Source organism: Leptosomus discolor, chromosome 13 (assembly GCF_034619465.1).
Source record: "Leptosomus discolor isolate bLepDis1 chromosome 13, bLepDis1.hap2, whole genome shotgun sequence".
NCBI classification, from domain to species: Eukaryota; Metazoa; Chordata; class Aves; order Leptosomiformes; family Leptosomidae; genus Leptosomus; species Leptosomus discolor.
In genome coordinates this window covers 1,267,240-1,286,066 of record NC_141403.1, presented here as the reverse complement: position 1 = coordinate 1,286,066, position 18,827 = coordinate 1,267,240, and the positions used below count along the sequence as shown (strand labels likewise).

Genomic DNA, 18,827 nt, shown 5'->3' with positions numbered 1-18,827 from the left:
TTGAACACTGAGCGCTCTCTCTGGTGGAGGTTCTTGAATCCCTCTAGTGAATACTGCTGGTCACCGCAAGGCACCTAAACAGAAACATCATTCTCAAAATTGAGGGTGCCATAAATAAAACAGGGATTAGTGACAGGTCATTGTAAGATAATTCTGGAAAAACAAACAAACAAACAAAACCAAAAACCAGGGCAGACAAAATGATGGCTACTTTCAATGACAAAGCCTTCTACTCCCCTACTGATAGCGATCAGCTGGAAGCTGAACTCCCTTTCAGCACTGTAAGTGGTGTTTATGTTTCTTCACTGCTTTTTGTAGCTTTTCCCCTAAAACAAAGGTACAGTACACACCGGGACTTTGCAGGCTTCCCCACATAATGGTGCCAATGCATTTCCACCCTAATTTGCAGCATTTCTGTTATTACAGACCTTGGTCTCTTCCGAGCACACCTGCTGACTGTGCCAAATTCACGGAGTTGTTCTGTGAGGAGGACAAGGATCATCTAGCAAATAAATGGAGAGCACAGTACTCAATTTGCTGGTGACCTTGAATTTGATCTCTCTTCTATGCTTAACAGCCCAGGCAGTCCCTGTCCTGCTTAACCGGTGTCATCAGTGCTGGTGTGTCATACAGAACCTTTGCAACTGTCTTTTCCTCAATACTGTACTATTTGTGTCACCAAAAGAAAAGAGCTAAGGGTGAACAAGGAAAGAACCACCATAAATTCTTCTTCACCCTTTTCCTTAGCAATGTCAGGAATGGCCACAAAGGTCTTCCCCAGTCTTTCTGTTCGTTTTTTATATTTGTCTGAGGTAGAAACCACGAGTTTGATTGATAATGCAATTTGCATCTCGAGGCATCACTGGAAATACAATGGCATGAAAGGCTACTCTGGCGGAGCGCACTTTTCCCCCGGGGCTGACTTTAGAAACTCATTGATGTCACTTCCTTCCTCAGTCAGCAAGTGAATTTTCACTAATTCTCAAGACCAGCTGTCCATGCTGTCAACAGAAAGTTATTAAAATTCCTTTAAAGTGAATCAAAATAGCCTAAAAACAAATGTACTGGGAAACAGGAAAGCATCAGTATTCAAAGTCCACAAACCTTTGAGCAAAATAGTGTTGATCTAACCAGAGATTTCAAACACTCTGCTTTCCTAGCAACTTGTATATCATTAGAGAATGCTAAAAACACATACTCCTCTAATCTTCTATTACCAACAATCTATTTGGTTAAAATATTAGTTACAAGGTTAAGTTCTGTTTCTTCCAAAGATGAACTCGGTGGACAAGGGAATACATTTTGAGAAGTCTCCCCTAAATGATGGTTGGGGGGCAGGGGGTTAGCCAAAAAAGCAATGTTTTTCTCTTTAGCAAATAAAAACACAACACAAGCAGGAAATAATTATCATAAGAATCAATCTTATAATATAGCCTAAAGTGATTATCTTTATCTGATTATCTGTAATGCTTTCATTGAGAAGGGGAGTATTCTCAGGGATGGGTCGGGAAGATCATCTTCTTTTAGTTAATACAGTCTTTATACCGTATTTTAACACCTGAAATATTTGCACTTAGTTTTAAACACTCTATCGTGTGGCACACACGTATTAGTACCAAAAAAGTCTGTTGACATGGAGTGTCGTTTCCAGCGCCGGAGCTGGCAGCCAGCCGTGCTGGGCAGGCTCCCCCGGCAGTTAACAGCGCTACTGACAGGTCGCAGTGTCCTCCCGTGACTCCTTGCAAGCCCCTCCGGGTACGCGTGGCCCAGCTGGGTAGGGAAGTGGGACGTTCCCGACTTTCCCCAGCACATGGGGATGGGCTCCAGTGGCAAAGGGAGGGTAACTGACACCGGCTGTCCTTTTGACAGCTAGTGCAGGGGAACAGTAAAGGCGGCAAAATCCCTGTCCCTTCTGATGGAAAAGGCAAGAACAGGTTTGAGGTGTCGCTGCTGTGGGGTCCCAGGCGGCTGTAGGAAAGCAACGTTCTCGCTGGATCCTGTCTCCAGGAGCACGCTGAAGGACACCGCGGGAGAAGGCCAGAATAAGGAAGCGAGCCCATAACTCAACTTGCCGCTTTGTGGGTATTATCGGGATAGAATTTCTCCCTTGAGCCAGCTGGTGCCTACCCTCAATCTTGACACAGGCATGTCATTTTATTTTAGGGTAATGGCAGAAGCTGCTTTTCTCTTCCAATGGTCGAATCCTGAGCTGGATGCTGCCAGTCTCTCAGGCACGTGTACGGGCAGCAGTGCATCTCACAGCGTTAAGGTGCTTCCCAGCACGTGTTTGACATCTGTTGTCTTCACCTTGAACGTTGTCATTTCTTGTGGGGTTCCAGGTTTTGCCTACCTACCTCGATCTTCTTTTTATCCCATCTTGTTTAAGAGGGGCTTGTGTTTCTCGTGTTTTAGGTGGATTTTAATTTTGAAGTTTTGAGTCGTTTGTACATGTTAAATTCTGTTTCTTAATTATAAGGTTTGATTAATTTTTTGCTGAATTCACTGTTTTCTGTTCTGTATGTACAGAATCATATTCATTAAAATATGTACGAACAAATTATTTTCTTTCTCTTTCAGAGTCTGGAGAAAAATTGCAGCAACAGATAATTAATCAGGTATTTTGACACTTTCATACTTTTTGTTACTTAATTTTTCCTGTAGGATAATTGTAGCAATTAAAGGGAAGAACTTTGCAGGACAGGCTAATGTTAACTACATAGGTGTGCTAAGGACCGCATGTCACACGTGTGCCTGGCTCTGCAGATGTGTCGAATTCACAAGAGCAGCCATCATTTTGATTTAAACCTAAGATTTGCTGTTTAAGCAATTTAGCTCATTTACTTCTCAATGTGTTGATGGTGAGGACAAAGCCTAGAGGTAATTTGTTCATTGGCATCAAATTTTGTAGCACGGAATGATGCTGTATTTCTCCTGTTTGCTAGTGTTCCTTGTAAAAACCAGAAAGCTATCGATACCAAATACGTGCACAGCACTGTGAGCAGTGTCTTTCAACGTTGTTTAGGTTTTCATTTCTGCCATGAGTTTTCACTGAGGCTTCCCTAAACTGTGACGTTGCTTGTGGAGGCGTTTTCTGTCTTGTCTTTATTACTGTGTGAGTTAGGAGTAATTATTTAGGAAAAAAACCAAAAACCTTTATATATTGCAATTTAGCATTTCAGCATAAGGGAAATGATATAGGAACTATACTGAAAAAAAGTTTCCCAAAACCAGACAGAGAGGAGGAAACCCAGAGTTTGTTTTCCTAAGTTACATGCTCTTCTGGACTGAAAGGACTTGACTTGTACAGAAGCTTTGTGCTGCTTCTCCCTCTCGGCTTCTTGTCCTCTTACTGAATACTGTTACCCAGGTGGTGTATAAGCGGGTATCTGTATTGTTCGTGAGATTTCTTTTGAAAAGCCACTTAAAAAGCAGTCATTAAAATATTCCAGCAATTACCCTCCTTCAAGTAGTTTTCCTTCCAAGGTACAAATTGGGGCATTGGTGTCATTACATCACTGTTGTCTGTGAGTTGCTCCTCCAGACGGAGGACTGACCTGCCAGGTGACTGGCACCTACGGCAGCCTGGTTTGGGGCTGACAACGTTTCCCTCTGCTCCTGGCGGAGCGTGGCACGGACATCACTGTGCTGCTCTCAGAGGACTGAGCTGGCGCCGCTCCTGAGCGAGTAAGCTTGTGTGCATCCCGGTCCTGTGACACCAAATAACATCCCGAGCTGTTACAGCCTTCTCATTATCTTGAGAAATTGATGGGTGAACATACTTAGCCCAGAATATGGCGTTATAGAAACAAAGGAAAATCTTCCCTTCTTCTGAAGCAGTGTAGAAATTGTTTTGAAACTTAATGGAAGTTCTGTGCTTTGACTGAGAGTTTATATCCTAAAACAAGTCTAATTGACTTTTATAAACTAAACTGCCTTTTAAAATTAGCCTGAAATGTCTTGCAAAACCACTTTTGGGAGCCATTGGCCAGAAGGGGGGGCAGTTGTATTTTTAAAACACAACTTGAGGCTACATTGACAGGGCTGTGAATGGCCGACTGGAGACCTAATTCTCCACATTCTCTGTGTGACAAAATCGGCTCTGTGGATGACATTGCCCTTTCCCGAGGAAGAGCGTATTGTGATAAAAAGGACTTTTGTCACAGTTGGAAAAGGCGGATGAGGTGCTGTCCTTTGTGTGTCCAGTTTTGGTCTTTTCCTGCATTCCACTGGCTTGCCCTCCTCAAATTGCTCATCTGTTCTGTCTCTCTGCAGTTAACTTAAGAACATCTCATTTTGCAGGAAAATATCATTGTCTTGATAGGTGGAGGTGTGTATCTAAATAAAGCTGTAAAAAGTTGATTTGGGGACAAATGGTAGACATTCACTTTGAAGTGGATACTAGTGAAGCTGGTGATGCCCCATTCCATACAAACTTCCTTTGGACCTCCAAGAAATAGAGTTTCCAAGTTTTATTTTCAAGTCTATAACTTGGGACACAATTGCAAAGGCATTGCATATTTGCTTTGTAGTTATATTACTGCAATAAAAGGATTTGAACTGGGGTTGATCCCAATGGAATATCTCCCATAGAAGGCTTCTGTTTATTTTCAATACTGAACTTGAAATTTTATATGCAGGATAAGATACTTATCTGGCTTAAGATCCTGTAGTCCCGTTTGAGTCAGTGCAACACCACTGAGTTAAACTGGCTGCCAGAAATTTAAGTGAGGGCGAACTGGCTCTGCGGAAGATGAATGATGTTACAACTTGACAGGAGCAGGAGTGCAAAGGAGCAAACAGCAGGAAATGTCTTGTTGAGAGGCGACTGAAACAGAGAGGGGATGGGGAAATGGTAAAGCAGCTGTCCTAGGGATCTCCTGCTAGGTAAGCCCCTCACTGTCTGTGGGTATCTGGGACCTCTTGCATCTTGAAGCCCACTGTTGTTTCTGTCCTTAACTCTTTCTAAAGCCTGAGCAAAGTTTAATGAAATACGACATAAAACACTAAGGTCGTGGTATCTGCTTCCAGAAACCTTTGACTACAGTTATCTTCGCTGGCTCTTGTTCCCTTTGATCGTAAGGCATTTGCTGGGTTTCCCTGAGCACCTTTTTTGTCGTTGATGTGTATAGGCGAGCATGTGCGCTTAACAGCAGTGGTCATGTACCACTCTGCCTGGGCAGAGACATCCAGAGGTGATATGCACTCTGCTTTTCAATACTTGTTTTTAACTACCTTTGCAACTTCAGGGTAAATCCTGGCACAGATGTACAAGCTGATTAGCTGTGGCGTGTTAACTGCTGCTAAGGAGAATGCAGGGAAACAAGAACAAACCTTGTGCTCCTAACTGTGTAACAGTCTTGGCTAAAAAACACATTGCAGCCCGCCAGTCAAAATGTGTCTGAAGGCAATCCTTTATGTTTCATCCTCACCGCTCAGATTTGTCTGTGTTGTGGTCTTAATGTGTACTCCTACATGTGGTTTCGCCCAGTGCCTCTCAGAAGCTCTGAAGGACTAACAACAACATGCATCCTTGCATTTAGAAGCCAAAGTTGTTTGCACCGTTAGACTTTTGGGTTAAAATCCCAGCCGTGTTTGAGCTCAGACTTGGGCCTGTCCCTGCTGCAGTGAAGCTGCAGGTTGGGTCAGCAGACCCCGCAATATCTGTCCCGCTGCTCTGTCCCTGAGGAGCTCTTTCCTCAAGGCAGACTCTCTTGGAGTGACATATCCATCTCTTAGTCTTTTAACGTCTCTGTCAGAGAGCATTTCCCTTTCTGCACATGGGGTTGGGGAAACTAACCCAGAAAGGACTGTCATGAAGCAACATACTTGCTAAAGCTACGTATACACCTTCTGACAAAGTAAAAAGGTGACAGAAGACTCAAACCTCTGTTAAATGACAGTGTAAGTTCGTTGCGCAGACCGTGCCGGGGAACGACTTAGGACCCGAAGGGCGCTTCAGGTACGCACGTGGTGTAATAAGCCTGTGTTAATATGGGCAAAAACCTCACAGTTCAGTCCAGACTTCTTGGTTTTCCTTGTGCACTACTGTAGTTTACTTCAGCACTCACCTCCATCCCCTTTGTCCTCTCACATGACCTAGCTAGGAAAACTTCAGTCCACGTATCCAGCTTCCAAATGCTGCTACTTTGAAGTTATCTGATAGGTATGTCCCTTGCTCCTGTTTTCCCAGTTTGGGGTCATATTCCTCAGTGTTACTTACTTTGTTCCCCCAAATTCTTCAAGGGAGACGATGCATTTAGCCCTCTAAACAAACTGAACTATTATTTCACCTTCATGTCCTTCATAGAATCACATAATGGTTGAGGTTGGAAGGCCCCTCTGGACATCACCTATTCTAACCCCCTTACTCAAAGCAGGGTCAGCTATAGCAAGTTACCCAGGGTCACGTCCAGCTGGATTTTGAGTACTTCCAAGAACGGAGACCTTGCCACCTCTGGGCAACCCGTGTCAGTGCTCAATACTCACACAGTATTTTCTTATATTTAGATGGAATTCCTTGTGTTTCAGTTGGTGCCCACTGCCTCTTGTCACTGGACACCACTGAGAGGAGTCTGGCTGTGTCTTCTTCACTCCTCCCAACTCCCCATCTGGTATTTATGTACATTGATAAGATCCCCCTGAGCCTTCTCTTCTCCAGGCTGAACAGTACCAGCTCTCTCAGCCATTGCTTGTATGTCAGGTGCTCCTGTCCCTTAAATATCTTTGTGGCCCTTCACTGGACTCATTCCAGTACGTTCATGTGTCCTGTACTGGGAAGCCCAGAACTGGACACAGCACTCCCAGTATGTCTCACCAGGGCTGAACAAAGGTGAAGGATCACCTCTCCTGTTCTGCTGGGAATGCTCTGCCTAATGCAGCCTTTTTTTGAATGTTGTCCTTTTTTTGCAGTGAGGACATGTTGCTGGCTCACAGTCAGCTTGTTCTCCAGGACCCACAGGTCCTTTCCTACGAAGCTGCTTTCCAGCCCCCAGCCTGTACTGGTGCTTGGAGTTGTTCTTCCACAGGCACAGGACTTCGCATTCCCCTTTGTCAAATTTCATGAAGTTCCAGTTCAGCCATTTCTCAAGTCTGTTGAGGTCCCTCTGAATGACAGCATCACCCCCTGGCCTGTCAGCCGCTCCTTCCGGTTTTGTATTGTCTGCAAACCTGGTGAGGGTATGCTCTGTCCCACCATCCAGGTCCGCCATGAAGATGTGAAACAGCTTTGGACCCACCACCAACCCTGGGGCACTAGTGTTTTACCTCTAGCTGGATTTTGTGCACAACCATTTCAGCCTAAACGGTTCAGCCAGTTTCGAGTCCAACTCACTGCACACCGATCTAGCCTGTAATCCACGAGGATGTTATGGGGGGCAGTGCCAAAAACCTTACTGAATTTGAGATAAACAACAGCCAGTACTCTGCCCTCACCCACGGAGCCATCATCTCATCGTACAGGGCTATCAGACTGGTCAGGCATGATTTCCCCTTCATAAATCTGTGCAGCACGAAGTCCAGCTGGAGGCCAGTCACCAGTGGTGTACCCCAGGGGTCACAGCTGAATAAAATACTGTTTAACTTCTTCATTACATACCAGGATGATGGGATGGAGTGTACCCTCAGCAAGTTGTCAGAGGATACAGAACCGGGAGGAGTAGTTGAGACACGAGATGGGTGTGCCACCGTTCAGAGAGACCTCAGCAGGCTGGAGAAACGGACCTCATGGAGTTCAGCAAAGTGAAGTGCACCTGGGGAGGAATAAATCCCTGCTCTGTCATGCTCCCGGGAATTGAGGTGAAGCTGACCAGCCTGCAGTTTCCTCAGTGCTCCTACTAGCCCCCCTTGAAGATAGTTGCTTTCTTCCAGCCCTCAGGAACCTTCCCCCTTCACCACAACCTTTCAAAGATGATCGAGAACAGGCTCACAGTGACATCTTCCAGCTCCCTCAGCACTCATAGGCACATACCATCAGGTCCTACCAGTGTTAATCAGAAATTAGGAATCACAATATTCACATGGGGTAGACAATTATTATCTTTCCTTGCTTTGCAGACATGGAAAAACGAAGTGTGAAGGTCAAGGGACTTGCTCAAAGTTACAAAACCAAACACTGTGGTTCTGGTGGGTGCGCCTACCCTTAACCACAGCGCTGTTCTTTCTCATTATCCCTCTGTTTCAAGGAGGGATGGCGCTTGAACTAGTTAGTGTTTGGATGGCAGACTGACCATCCGTGGCGCTGCTTGCAGACTAATGTGTACCGAGAGGATAGCTGTACAAAAATCTGCTGCAGAATAAACTGAGGTATTTTCTTTTACGTGAGATAAACACGAGTTAGGCCCCTTCCGTGGGAACAGGGTGTGCTGCCTTTCAGTCAGTGTGGGGAGGGAGTGTGCAGAGGACAGTCTCCTTTGTAAATTCCCAGCCTGTTTTGTCCCACAGTGATTTATGAGTGCAATCAATTCTCAAGTATTAATTTTTTTTTGTAAAATTAAACACATGAATTTGTTTAGAAGTGTATGAATGTAGGCAAGCACCGATCTGAGATATTTGCCAACCTACAGTGCATTATACATTTCTATTTATTTTTTATTTACCAATGAAGTAATCTAATTTGAATTAAACGCTAATTGTGATTGAGGGGAAAATGCTTTGAGACCTCTAGAGATCTTACCGTCTCTTCCAAAGCAATTTGGGGGAAATTGAATTCTTCATGCCTGAATATACGTTAATATTCTTTAGCGGAACCTAGTTTCATTTGAAACTTTTCTTACTATTTCTAAAAGAGCAAGATGTCTTGTTTATGCTGGAAGATAAGTGTGTTTACCTGCAGACGAGATAGAAATGGATTCTATTAACCAGCAAAAAAATCCCTGTGGATTTTACCACAGCCACTAACGTGAGAAATACCGCCACGTGTGCAGGAGCACAGCATTGCATTACAGGCCTCTCTTCTCCGTGGGGATGGTGGGTTTTGTGGGGTAGGAGGGCAGTTGTTTATCATCTCCATTTTTACATTTCGCTGGTTGTAAGTGCCCTGGGGGCCCTAGGGAGACCTGTCCGCTTGCACTGCCAGGCCACCTCCCTCTCAGTCCTCCGGCAGTAACGTTTGAAGCTGGGGGCAATTTCAGCTCTGCGGTGCGAAGGGTGGTGGCTGGTCAGAAGGGAAATCTCGTCCTCGCTGGGGAAAGGGCGGTCAGCATCGCAGCTCCGTACCCACGAACGCAGGTGGTGATCCAGCCCACCAGCCCGTGGAACCCGAGAGCCTTTTTCTCATACTGCTCTTCGCACGGTGCGTCTTGCCTGCTCAGGTGGAGTCCCTTTTGAATGCCAGGTTGCTTAAGCTGCTCCGCTGTGGCGTTGCTCCGTACAGAAATCAGAGTGCTGATAAAGATTTCTGGCCACTGACTGCGGCGGTTTTATTGACAGTGCACACGCAGAGGAGGACGACCGAGCTCCGAATTAAAAGCTGTTTGAACATACTGGTTTACCTGAACTCAAAATGAGTGCGACTGCGTAGGAAGGAGATAGATGGGACCAAGTGTTAGGTGGCCTTTTATTAACAGTGCGTCTTAGCTACACATCTGGAGACGAGCACTCCGTGCAGTGGGTGCAGGCTCTGTCCAACACGAGCTGTCTGGGCTGCAACGCCTCTGTGCTTATTTACACGTCTGTACGTTACACTGCAAAGAACCAGCCCCGTGAAAGTGGTGCCAGAACGCTCGAGAGGCAGCTGCAGCATTGCGCTACCCAGAAGCCAGTTTGTCACGACCATCAATCGAACTTGACAATTATTTCTTTATTAGTAATAAGGGGTGAGGTGCTTGTTTTTGTTTTCAATACTTGGTTGCAGTTGTCAGTGAACCCTTAATCTGTCATGGAAGCTTACGTGTTAGTTAGTTTCTGATAAAAACAGCATCTTTACTGGTGCTTTTTCTGTTAACCGTGCCTTGATCTTCCTTATCCTTCCCATTCTGAGCTTGTTTTGGAGAAACCAAATGTTTTGACTGTGAGGGCGGAAGCAGGAGGGAGTTAATTCCAGATTTGAACAAGAATTGGCAAGTAAAATTAGAGATTAATTTCCCTCACCCAAGTTGCTGACCATGTGAGTCAGCTCGTGGAAGCGGCTCGTGCAGACTGTCTCGCCTCATTACGGTGGGTGACTTGGTGCTTCCTGCAGGGGAAGGCAGGGGGCAGGGAGAGGAGGGCAGCCCGCTGCAAAGCCGGGAGTTGTGGAGCTGTGAGGGTCTCGGGCAAAGCAAATGGGTTCCTCCTGTCTTCTTGATAAATGGGGATGGGACTATTACTGTAACCCTGATAACTTACTGTTTATCGTGCCCCGCTGGGCCTCTCCGCTTTCCCCATTGCCGCTGGGCCTGGGTTGTTCTCCAAAACCAGCTCTGGATTGATGCTCTCTTTTCAAGTTTTTCCACACCAGCTCGTGCAGTGACACGTGGCCACGCTCGCTTCGCCTGTTCCCTTGCCATAACTCCAAGTCACCTTGCAGGGAGATGCTGAGCTTCCTGCTAACAGATTCAAAGGGCGATAGTCACTGATGCACGAAGCTGTGTTTTGAAAAGTGGCAGTTAGAATTACCCGTATCTGTTAATTAAAATTTACTTGCAGTATTTTTATTTTCTTACTATTATCAGTTGTTCTCATTTGTGTCTGGATCAGTGTTCGCAAGTACCTCCCTCGAACCTAGTTGTATTTCAACTACAAACTATAGTTTGCCTCTTAGTCTCTGTAGGAAGCACTGAGCACCCCATATGCACATTTCTATTTTCTTTTTTTTTTTCCAAAAAAAATCCTTTAGTAATCTTAGAGATGCTTGGTACAAGTACATGTGTTTTAGGGATATATATCTCCTAGGAAAATGTGGTGTCTGTTATAGTAAGGTTTTGCCTGTCAGGACTGGTGGCTCCACACACAAAATATTCCTAGATCTTAACCCAGAGGAAAGAGAAGCTTGCTGCTTTTTTTGTGTTGTTTTTGAGAATTTTAGGGGCAGAAAGAGTGATGAAAATTCAAAGCACAGTTATTTCATCCTTCCTGTTCCATAATGGAATTGTGTATGAGCCACAAGGTAGGTCTGACAGAAGTACCTCTGCTAAACTTGCAGTGTTCCCAGGGAACACATATGTCAGCTCCGGCTTGTGAGGCATGTCGCAGTGGTGATTTGCCCTAAATAAATTCGATAAACCAAAAATGCCTGACTCCACGGGAGGTGAGGGGTTAGTGGTGCCTATCTGGAGGAACTGTTTTAAGCCCAAGTGATGAATCAAGAGGTTTATCTCGGCTGCGCAGAAGGTGAAGCATCTCACCAGCAAATAATTCCTGTCACTTGTGGCCAGCCTGGATAGTCTCTCCGTTGGGAGCTCCCGTAGGGATTTGTTTAGCTCACCAACGTCACACTGCCCAGCTGCTGCGATATGAGAGAGTTCTGAGCATATTCACATGTAGGCTTGGGTAGCAGAGTAGTAGAGGAGTCCAGCCATTCTCAGTTGTGCTTTGCAAATAGTCTTCTAGCACAAAAAATGTTAAGGATAACCCCTCCTTTTGGCAGGCTTAAGAAAACTTGCACATACATGTGTAAGTAGAGTTCTACATGTTTTTACAGCCAAGGTGAGGTAGTAATAGCTCCAGGCTTCACTGGCTTGCTAAAGATAGGAGTCATGGAAACTTTTCCTCAGATTTCAACTATGTGTCAGTTCTGAGCCATCTGTCACAATCGTGGACCTCTGCTGAAGAAATCCTCCTAACTGTGCCCAATTATGTGAAAAACTTGATATTTTAAGCAAATGAAGTTTAGGCTGAAACTATACCTTACCTTCTCAAAGACTCACGCGTATCTACAATACAAGTAGGAGGATGTTTGTTTTATAGCCCTCCGGTATTCAGGCTGCTGTCACCTAAATACCTAAATTAAGAGACTGATCTCCGTGTGCTCCCTGATCAATACAGAATCAGAAAGTGAATAGGAAAATGAGCCTTGCCTCAGAAGAGCCTTTCTCTGTTTTCTGTAGAGAGAGCCTAGGTCTTGAAATTATATGGTCGGTATAATACCATCCTCACATAAGAAGCAATGTAAAGAAATACATTTATACAGTCAAGTAAAGTATCTAGTGCTCTCAGTTCATGCTGAACTTTGGCGATGCTGAACGCATCTAGCACCAAAGGACTGGCGTGTAGGCTAAGATACAATTTACTCCAGGCATGTGTTTCAAACTCCTCTCGTTTCATCACCGGGGGCCTTTGCTTCTTCGCACGGGTGAGTTTCTGCAAGTATGTGCTGCAGAACCCCTGCCTGGGTTGATCAGGAAACACAAAGGCTTTGTCCTTCTAAATAACTGGTTTACGTAAATTTAATCTGCAAAAATTATTTCAAGCTGTTCTTGTCTGAAGGAATGAAGTTCTTACCATCTTTGAATATCCATTTGCAGAGAACCTGTCTTAGCTGCTTAGTACAGCCGTGCTGAGAGGGTCCTTAAGGTGGTCAAACCTGCCACAGTCAAACTCAAACCACAGAGCACAGTAAGTTCCTGAGGCATCCGTGCAATGGCTCCTAAGAAGCATCTTAGAGGGCTATTTCTGGAAGCGTGTTTTAGGACAGAAGATGTATTAGCTAGATGTTGAGAACCAAACCGCACGTTACCGATACTTCCAGTGCGGTTATTTGGCAGCACAGAAAAGCATGATAAAACAGGATATTTCTTTCCTCCACTGTTCTTTGTCGTACGCTTTCTGTTGGGCTCACTTAATTTTATTGTTCTTGTCAGTAAAAATGAAGATCCAGCACTAAAGCATTTAGGAAACAGAGCACTGTCTGCACTGCAGGCCATTAGATCTTTGTAAATCAGCCCTGGAATATCATCCTTTCCAATACATCATTATCTTTTTGCATGGCGGGTTGCTCTAATTGCAAACTATCTAGATGAGATCCCACCCGTGCATTGTAAAACCACAGCAAAGCATAACTGGATGAGTCTTACCCATTCTGGGCAGTAGTCAATCTCTTCTACACCAGTGGCTCCTGAAGGTATTAAAGGAAAGGGCAGCTTCAGTGTGTGTAGAAGAAGCTATTGGCTACTTATTTTTACAGTGAGGAGAAATCCTTTCATGGGTGGGGGGGAGCGGGGAATCTCCAGCAATAAAAATGTCCAAAAAAGTCCATGAACCCACTAATGACTCAGAAATGCCTTGTGTTTCAGCAGCTTCACTAAGTTGCCTGCCAGTAGCCAAACAGCACACTAACACTCTCTTAAATTCCTTTTTTTCCTTGTATTTAAACTGATTTTAAAATCTCTCTTCAGTTCCTGCCTAGCTAAAGGGAGACGGAGGCAATGCACGTACTCCATTAAATTGGACTTGTGGCCATTTCTTAACTTCCTTTCCAACGTGTTAATGAAAATGGAGAGCAAGGCACTCCGCATGATTACTGACAAGGGTGCAACACTTCGTTAGAGGTTAGTTCTCGGCTGAAACGTACACAACTTGCTGCACAGGTTGCCAGCGTGTCTCAAGGACGGCTTTGTGTCTGCCCCTGACTGGGGAGCTCATCTCCCATGGCAGGCAGCCGGCTCCCAAACTTAGCAGCTCTCAGGAAAGCCCTGGATGGCCCTCGCTGCACTGGGACACTTGACTCAAAGAGTTCGGTAAGGACTGCTGGCGTGGGAAGATCTGGATCCAGCGTTAGTGACTGATGGGGATTACCTGCGTGCTGCCTGTGTCAGCGTACGTTCAGGTGTCTTCCAAAATACTGGTGCTCAGCAGCTTGTGGCGTGGACTGTTAGGTTTTATTTAAAAATGTTTATTGCTTGTGCAAGTTTCTTCTTTTCCTGTTCCCACTGTGAAAAAAAAAAAGTCAACATAACATGGAGACGTTCAGGTCTTTAAAGTGTCATCAAATGGGCATTGAAAAGTCACTGGCAGCAAGAGGAGGCCAGAGAAAGGACCTCACTTGGTGAAAGCCTAGTGTCATAAAACATTAAAATCCTTTCAGTGTGTGGCCTTCAGCCCTCTCGTGCACATAAGAGTGGAAGCAGCTAAATATGCCAGACTGTCAGGTAGTTTTGCTTAAGAAATATGGCAATGTCTGTTCAACAGTTTCTGTTAGTTTCCCAAGAAAACTTTCTAGTTAAACGTTTCTCCTCAAGTAAAACTTGATTCATCCCTTCGTTCATCTCGCCCTTACTGGCTACTAACCTAGTTACTCAGGCTAGTGTATAGGGAGGTTTGGTCTCTTTTTTTTTTTTTTTTTTCTTATGAGTTGGAAAGCTTCCCTGGCAATGTAACAGCCATTTGTGCCTTTGAAAACTATCGCTATCCCACCCCATTCTTAGATGGAGGAAGTTGCAGCCAGCGTTTACCGCAAGCACACTGTCCCTCCTAGAGCTTGTAGTAACATTTATCAGCCAATACTCTTGCATTCACTGTGGGACATGGGTCTCAATGAGAAGTGGAAGCATGAGGGGAAGCAGCTAATAGTATTTTACATATTTAGATAATTTTTTTGCCCTCAGTATTTCCATGTCATTGTTTTTCCCCTAGGTCTTTTTTTTTTTTTTTTCTCCTGTTTGGGGCTTTTTTTTTCCTGATAGATTCTTTCTTCTTTTGCCTCATCTCGCTTGGAGGGAGCCCGTTTCAAGTGACTCCCACTGTGCATACGCTGTTCCTTTAGGGTGTTACCTGAGACTTCTCTGAATAGTTCTGCCCACCCTTCTCTGAAGTCTTTAATCCTCTGAAAAATCCTTCAGCGGCGGTTCCTCCAGCTGCATTCACAGCTTCTTGGGTTGTCTCCTGAGGTTGGTCCTGGATCCCAGGCAGACTGTTTGAAATGGAACAAAATCGAGACCACACACCTTTCAGGCTGCCCTTTTCCCTCCTGGCCTGATGGAACTGAGGCATCTTCCACTAGTTCAGGGCGGCAGGCTGAATTCAGAAGGCTGAACTTTCCTCTGAAGTGTAGAGTTCATTCTAGTGGCTTTAGTTTGAAATTCAGATGGTTTAAGTGTCTTTGCGCTGAAATAGCTCCTGAAGTCGCCTGCTAAATTCAGGTTACATACCATAGGAAGTCATGAGTCTCTTGAGTTTTCTCTGCCTTGGGGAACACCAGTGCAGTCACGTATCACTGGAGGCTGTCGTCTAAACGACAAAATTCCCCAGAGCCGCCCCGTGAGTTTACAACCTTTGGTTACTTTAGCCCTGTGGTATAACTGTATTCCTGCTTCCGCTGAGCCTGGTGTTGTGTGGTTGATTTCTGTGTATCCCATATTTTTCATTTTCACCTTTTTACGTTACAGGTTTTCCTTTTAAGGTCAAAGCATTTAGTTTATTCGTAAGTCTGTAGTTCTGCAGCAGCACTTGTAAGTCACCATTCGCATTGATGCTGAAACTTCCAGTAGGCTCATAGTCATCCCATTTTGCTACTAGTGTTATCTTCTCTTATTACACACTGACTATGCTCCGGAATTCTTTCCATCCTAGGGCAGAAGGGATAAAGCTCTAGGCACATGTGTTTTGTTTGTTTCCAGGAATGAAACATTAGACAACAGAATTAAAAAAACGAATTATAATAGAAAAAGTGACCACATCAAACTGCAGTTATTCGAGTGTCCTTTCACATCTCTGAAAATACCAGTATTCCCTCTCTCACGGATGCACAAGTCGTGCAGGACTTACTCCGTCCAGTGGAAACAAAGACCTGATCGTCAGTGGTTTGCAGCAACACAGAACAGCCTAATCCCCCGGTTTTGTTTTTGTCATTGGAAATTATTACAGTGCAAGACAGGGTAACTTTTCCTGGAACTGCTTGGTTTTCCATAGGCTTTATTTCAAACTGGAGTTCAAACTGTGCTCCGTGCATTACCATTTCTTACATTATTCCTCTGAATTTTTAACAGCCTTATTTGAGCCGGCCTATGAACTTTCCCATCCCCCCAAATCCACACCTATGGTCTGCCAGTCCACAAATCAACTTTCCAGTAAATGTTTAATCAGTTTATGGCAGAAGAGTCTTTTTATGTAGGTTTCCAAAAAAGTTAGACTTATGAAAGCAGTCAGGCAGTCTGTGCCTGTGTGTCCTCCTAACTGTTTGGCTACCTGGTGTTTGCAATAGGATGTTTGAAAACCTGTTGACCAGCGTCCCCCCTCTCCAGAAGTGTAATGGAAATAGGCAGCTGAATCGATGTCCCGTCTGCCAACAGAAGAAAAATCTACAAGCCTTAGCAGACACACGAGAATCCCCTTGGGAATGAGGGAGCAGAAATGCCCAAACTGCAAGAAACTGTTCCGTCAGCTTGCATGATGCAAGACCCTGAAGAATTTGAAGGCAAAACACAAACCCAAGCTTTACCTTTCTGCAGCTTGTGGAATTAACAGTGGCTGGGGACATTAGAAAAGATGTTTGGGAGGAAAGTCTCCTCTTTTCACATTCTTTGCAGGGTCAGTGGTTGATGTTTAGTTAGTTGGTGTCATTAATGTTGATGTTTAAATAAGTCAGATGGACTAGGCTCTGAAGGCACCTCTTTTGCCTTGCGAGCTGCGAGAGCAGCTAGCTCGGGTGCCGGCATCGCTGAGGCAACCCCCCGTGTGCGCACACAGTCCAATATATCCCCCTTCCATCATCCATCCGAGGGGGGACAGGAACGGGACCTTTCTGGAGGGAGGGTTTCGTCTGTGGGTACCCCCCACCCAAACCCACCGATGTCAGCCACATAGAGCCCTAAGCTCGCCCCCTGCCACCGCTGGGCAGGCGCCTTGCCCAGCTCGCAGCAGCCCAAGCAGATCCAGCAGCTGTGGATCCGGAGCGCTGCGAGCGGCCGTGCAGCCCAGGCGGTGCTGGTGCGGGAGACGAGGCGCTCGGTAGAGAAAAGCGCCTGAGTGCCCCTGCCAGGGCTCTCAGCCCCCCTGTGTGACCCTCTTCTGCCTTCTTCAAAGGTGGGGCTTGAGCTCTTGCTGGTTTCAGGAAGACCTACTGTGCGCCAACAGGTGAGCTTCGGAGGCGTGTATTTCAGTAATTAGCTTGTTGCTAAATTAGGTGTGTCGATCGGGTTGGTTCGAAAGGGACTCCGTAGTACGGAATGTGGCTTGGTCCCGAGCACGCACCGCCACCCTTGCTGCTGTTGCGACGGGGCTGGGCTGGGCTGGGCTGGGCTGTAAGCTCTGCTTCTTTCCGTGTTTGCAGGATTTCACGCTCCCACCTCCGGGGATGCCGCGGGGAACAGCGTGGAGCGGGAGCACTCCTCCTGGCCTCGGTAAGCGCGAGGTGGCCGTCTCGGGCAGCAGGCGCTGGTGGGGCGAGGCTGACCCTTTCGGTGTGGTGGCTGCCTCCTTGGTGAGCCAGCTGTCTGAGCAGCAGGAGATGAGCCGGTCACCTCTCAGTCATCTCAGAGGGGTGTATTTACCTCCCGCACTGCACCCTTTAAACAAGACGTTAGTCAAGGGTGGCAAGTGGAAGGGCGTGGATGGCGCCCAGGAGAAGCGCAGGTCCTTCCTGCGGGACTTCTGTGAGAAACTCAACGGCAGAAAGAAGCCACGAACCCACCTGGTGCACCTGGTGTCAAGGATTTACGTGGAGGACAGGCACAAGGTCCTGTACTGCGAAGTGCCGAAAGCCGGCTGCTCCAACTGGAAAAGGGTCCTCATGGTGCTCAACGGCCTCGCCGCTTCAGCGCACAACATTTCCCATGACGACGTGCACTACGGGAAGCACCTAAGGAAACTGGACAGTTATGACCTAAAAGGAATATACACACGCTTGAACACCTACACCAAGGCTATATTTGTACGAGATCCTATGGAAAGACTGGTGTCTGCCTTCAGGGATAAGTTTGAACATCCAAACGGCTATTACCATCCGGTGTTTGGGAGGGCAATCATTAAGAAGTATAGACGTAACGCAAATGAAGAGGCACTGAAAACAGGATCAGGAGTTAAGTTCAAGGAGTTTATCCAGTATTTGTTAGATTCCCGTCGCCCAGTAGGAATGGACATTCACTGGGAGCAAGTCAGTAAGCTCTGCTATCCCTGCCTCATCAACTATGATTTTATAGGAAAGTTTGAAACCTTGGAAGAAGATGCCAATTACTTTTTGCGGCTGGTGGGTGCTCCAGCCGAGCTGAAGTTTCCTAAATTCAAAGACAGACATTCCTCTGATGAGAGAACGAGTGCAGAAGTAGTGAGGCAATACTTAAAGGAATTGTCTAAGGAGGAGAGGCAGCTGACCTATGACTTCTATTACTTGGATTACTTAATGTTCAATTATACGTCACCAGTTGTATAGCACCAGGATAGCTTCAGGCTTCTATTAGATATTTATCATTTGGGGATTCAAAACAACTGCTTTGGTATTAGCCCCGAAAGGAAAAAAAGTTACTAAGTGGAGTTGTCTTGACTTAGTGGGGATTTTACAAGCTAGAATGACATCAATTGACACTAAGTTATAGGAGAATGCACAGGAAGGAAAAAAAAAAAAAAAAAAAAAGACCTGTAAACAGCATAAATTGCACTAAAATGCCTGAAAAAGCTGCTTTTACCATTATGGATTATACTGTGGAAGCGGTAGTGCAGCCAGCTGGTGCATTAGCTTACCTAATGTTCTTTTAATGGTTTGAGAAAAAAGCATTCAGAGTAGCGTGATTCTTTTTGTGTGTGTCTGCTTTAGAAATTGTTCTTGAAACTATTTTTGAATGTATTTTTTACCTTCTGTCACTTATTAATAAAGAATCATTGGCTAATTTTCTGAAATGTTTGCAGTGTTCTCAGTTGCAAGGCTTGGTTGTTTCGCTACTATTAGGCTGTAGCTGGTTTTAGACCCCATCGGTCTTTAT

At 45.5% G+C, this 18,827-nt stretch overlaps 1 protein-coding gene across 1 annotated transcript in view; it reads left to right on the top strand.

Moving 5' to 3' along the window:
- The window catches only part of CHST9 (carbohydrate sulfotransferase 9), a 74,500-nt gene extending 56,220 nt beyond the window's left edge, over nucleotides 1-18,280 (top strand). The window contains exons 2-3 of the mRNA XM_009948640.2: nucleotides 2,578-2,615; nucleotides 17,183-18,280. Coding sequence (XP_009946942.2) covers nucleotides 2,578-2,615; nucleotides 17,183-18,280 — 1,136 coding nt within the window. The remainder of the gene's footprint in view (nucleotides 1-2,577; nucleotides 2,616-17,182) is intronic.
- The last annotated feature ends 547 nt before the right edge of the window (nucleotides 18,281-18,827 follow it).